The 3,980-nt window shown below is 44.8% G+C and overlaps 1 protein-coding gene across 1 annotated transcript; it reads right to left on the minus strand.

The window, feature by feature from the left end:
• Positions 1 to 1,183: 1,183 nt before the first annotated feature.
• Positions 1,184 to 2,827, minus strand: LOC148436089 (E3 ubiquitin-protein ligase TRIM62-like). The gene is made up of 2 exons (XM_088465348.1): positions 2,557 to 2,827; positions 1,184 to 2,439 (listed from the first exon to the last, which is right to left on the minus strand). The coding sequence occupies exons 1-2, from the start codon at positions 2,825 to 2,827 to the stop codon at positions 1,184 to 1,186; spliced, it is 1,527 nt and encodes a 508-aa protein (XP_088321474.1).
• Positions 2,828 to 3,980: the final 1,153 nt, after the last annotated feature.

Genomic DNA, 3,980 nt, shown 5'->3' on the forward strand with positions numbered 1-3,980 from the left:
GCACACAATTCACAAACACAGAAAATATATTATTTTTTTAGCACTTGGGGGGAGCACCCCTGATGGACAGAGCACCCCCTGGACAACACTACAGCACTCCTTTAGGACTGGGACACTGCACAGGACTTTGGAGTGGACACAGCCCCTATGGAGAACTGACTGCACAACACAGTCCAGCCAGCCCCTATGGACTTTGAAGTAGTGGACACAGCCCCTATTAACAACAGCAGCACAGCACAACACAGCCAGCCCCTATGGACTTTGAAGTAGTGGACAACAGCAGCACTACACTACACTACACTACACAGCCCTAACTCCCACCCTCCCTCTTCACTGTCCACAGCCGAGTGAGAAAATGGCGCCGACGCGGGTACCTTATATAGGATCCAAAACCCGCGAGACTCGGAAGGCGGGAAGATGACGTTTTGCCTCGATTTCAGATCCGAGTCAGGCGGGAAAAGTCGAGCCTGACTCGGATCGGACTCGGATCGGGGGGGCTCGGGGGGGTTCGGATTTCAGAAATCCGAACCCGCTCACCCCTAATAATTACATGTACACATGCTTAATCCCACCAAAGGCTAATCACTAAGTGACTTTAGTCACTTATAATACATACATACACACATATAATCCTAGATAAGCAACAATAGAGAAAGCAGCTGGTAATCACTGTAACTAGGCTGATATACAGGACTCATGGGGGGGGAGAGAAACAATGTGACCATAGAAACCAAGGAGGGGGATGTTCCTTACATTTATAATTTTTTCCAATACCTTATGTGGACTAAACGGTATGAGATTCCGGCGTTACTACCACACACTGCTACTGGTTTGGGTTTTTACTCTCCATCTCACTAGACAGCAAAATGTGCAATTTCCAGCATTGTAACCGATGGCGATTTCAAACCACCTAAAGAAATATTCCTTAGTGCCATTCCCTCCAACATGGCGCCTTCCATCAGGGGCAAAATGATTTTCATTTACAATTGCAGACACCTGTGTTGAACATTACCGCAGTGGAAGGGAACATGTTGGAGGAGGGTCTGTGGTACATTTAGACCGTGGTTACATAACACAGAAGAGGCTTAGCTGTAGTTCCGCCCAGTTCTTTATTATATTGAATAAATCTATTATGAATAATAATTTTCCTCCCTGTGATGTCACCAGTCTCTGGACAAATTTCTTATGGTAATGTCTCCCAGCTCCTGACTCCCCCAGATATAGTTATACTACCGTCCCCTACCCATAATGCAGCATGAAGGGGTTCAGTGAAGGTGGCAGTGTAGGTGTGTAAATATCTGATCTGGTCAGCCACAGAATAAAAGAACAGCTGTCCTGCCTCATAATCCAGATATACCCTCACTCTGTCATAGAGGATATTGTAAGGTAACCCGCTCTCGTTATTGTCATGTCTTGCTGAGTCTTGATTATGCCCTATACACAAACACCAGGACTTGTCATTATTTCCAATGTGTGACTGCCATCCTCTCCTCCCTATACTGGGATAACACATCCCCACCCTATTCACACCTGATTCACTGATATCCACTTCCCAGTAATGTCGCCCTGAGGAGAAACCCCTGGTGCTTATTACCTGAGTAATCTGAAATCTCTCTGCTGTTACTGGGCGATCCTGGTTTAGTGCCCAGGATGCAGTTTTCATGTCTTCTGATATATGTATATAATTACTAGCTGTGGTTACATCCAGAAATAGGTCTGTAGCTTCCTGGGCATACATCCCTATATTTATACCTGTTATTATATCAGTGTCTGTATTACCAGCTGTTGTTATGTCCTGGAATATGTCTGTAGCATTCTGCACATAGGCCGTTGTATCTATACCTGCTATCATATCAGATAATGTCTGTAAAGTTTCTGAGATGAGAACCTCATCCAGATCTCCTGCACCATGGACCTGGTTATCATGTCTCTCTGTGTCCTCACTATCACACAAGTCACCTGTGTCTGATTCCTGTAAGACAGTCACTGGATCAGGCATGTTACACAGCTCCTCAAAGTGACACATCTTCCTGGACAGCTCGTCCTTCTTTATTTCCAGCTGCTGGATCAGATCAGAGACTGAGAGTGAAACGCGCTGTTCCCACCCGGAGATCTCACTCAGGACTCTCTTCTCCAGGTCTTCCAGCTGTCTCCTGATGTCTCTAAACAGGGCAGTGACTGTCTCTGTTACACCAGCTGCTTTTCCCTGATCTTCTCTCCTGCGCTCCTGCAGACTCTGGACTCTTTTCTCAGCCTCCGCTCTCTTTGTGGTCAGTTTCTGCAGAACATTTCTCAGCTTCTCCTTCTTCTTCTCAGAGGCCTCATCCAGCGACTCCACCTGATGTCCTCTGTGTTCTCCAATCAGACAGCAGGACACACAGATACAGGCAGCATCCTCAGTGCAGTAATACTCCAGGATCTTCTTATGGACGGAGCATTTCCTGTTCCCCAGGAGAGTGGTGGAATCAGATAAGACATGTTCTGGTGATGGGTTGTGTGTCTCACAATGAATACCACAAAGAGAAGCCTCACACGTTTGGCAGGATTTAAGAGCATGTACTGGAGATTGGACACCATATACCTCTGTAATAGAACAGACATGTTCTACAATGTTGCAGAGTTTCCTGGTTTTTTCCAGTACAGGACGCTGCTGATACTCTTCTCTGCATTCAGGACAGGTATAAACTCCAGACCCCTCCTGTGTATCCAGCACACGATCAATACAGACCCGGCAGAAGTTGTGTCCACATCTCAGGGTTACAGGATCTGTATAAATGCTCAGACAGATGGAACAGTCCAGCTCCTGTCTCAGATCAGCAGACGCCATCGCTGGCAGCAGGAGAGAGAAATGAAAGTGAACACTGACACTCAGATACCAGTGGGGTCACATTCTGCACACAGGGCGAGGCTGAGCTGTAATTTAGATTATATATACAAGCTCAGTTATACTAAGAGACACAGTTAATACATGAAAACAGAGGAACCTATTTTTCAAAATTATTGTAAAATAAATACAATCACTGCATCCTTCTCCTATCTCCACATGGTACCCTACTTGTCAGGGGTGGAACACCACAATCCCCAATATAAAATTTGGGGAGAGGACCTGGTGATACCTATGTACTGCACTCCTGAGCATGAAATGGTTCGGTGAATGCGCAGTGAAACACAGATTGTGCCCGAATGGTGGTCTGACATTGTAGGGACCCCCTGGGCCTTGTAGGGGCCCCCCACACTGAAACCAGCTGCCATTTATTCTATATTGGCTATACATAGGCTGCACATCCTGTTATTAAACATGATAATAGGTGCTACCATTCTGAGACCTGTAGTTCTACAGCAGAAAAGCAGGTGCACATTGTAAGTACTTAGAATACTTATGATCAAAAAATCTAGAATGAACTGGAACAATTAACATGGTTAAAATCACCTGGGGCAGGTAGGAAGAGTGCTAGCCCAAGAGAAGGGGTAGAACTACAAGTCTAAGAATGTTTGATAACAGGATGTGCAGCCCAGCCCCTCCTATTTCCTATGTGTGTATTTAAGGTATATTATGAAGGTGAGACCCCTTCTCTTGGGCTAGCAATCCTCCTACCTGCCCCAGGTGATTATAATTGGTATGGGTCCTTGCATTGCAGTACACACATCTAATCGGCCCTATGAAAGGTAAGTCCTAGATAAATTAATTAGTGTATCAGTATTAGGGATGATAGGGACCCACCTATATAAGGTTCAACGTGACGTGGCAGGTGGGCAAACATGTACTAAGAAACCTTACATTTAAAACCATGTTAATTGTTGCAGTCTACAGATTTTTTGATCATTAGTATTCTTAGTGCTTATAGTGTGCACCTACTTTTCTCCCACCTTTTCTGCTGTATAACTTGAAAGTGACAACAGTAATTGGCATCCATCCTTGTTTATTCCATATTTAATAGAAATCAAACTTTGCATTTGATTTTTGATTCCACATATTTTAA

Source organism: Taudactylus pleione, unplaced genomic scaffold (assembly GCF_031769625.1).
Source record: "Taudactylus pleione unplaced genomic scaffold, aTauple2 ptg001958l, whole genome shotgun sequence".
NCBI lineage: Eukaryota > Metazoa > Chordata > Amphibia > Anura > Myobatrachidae > Taudactylus > Taudactylus pleione.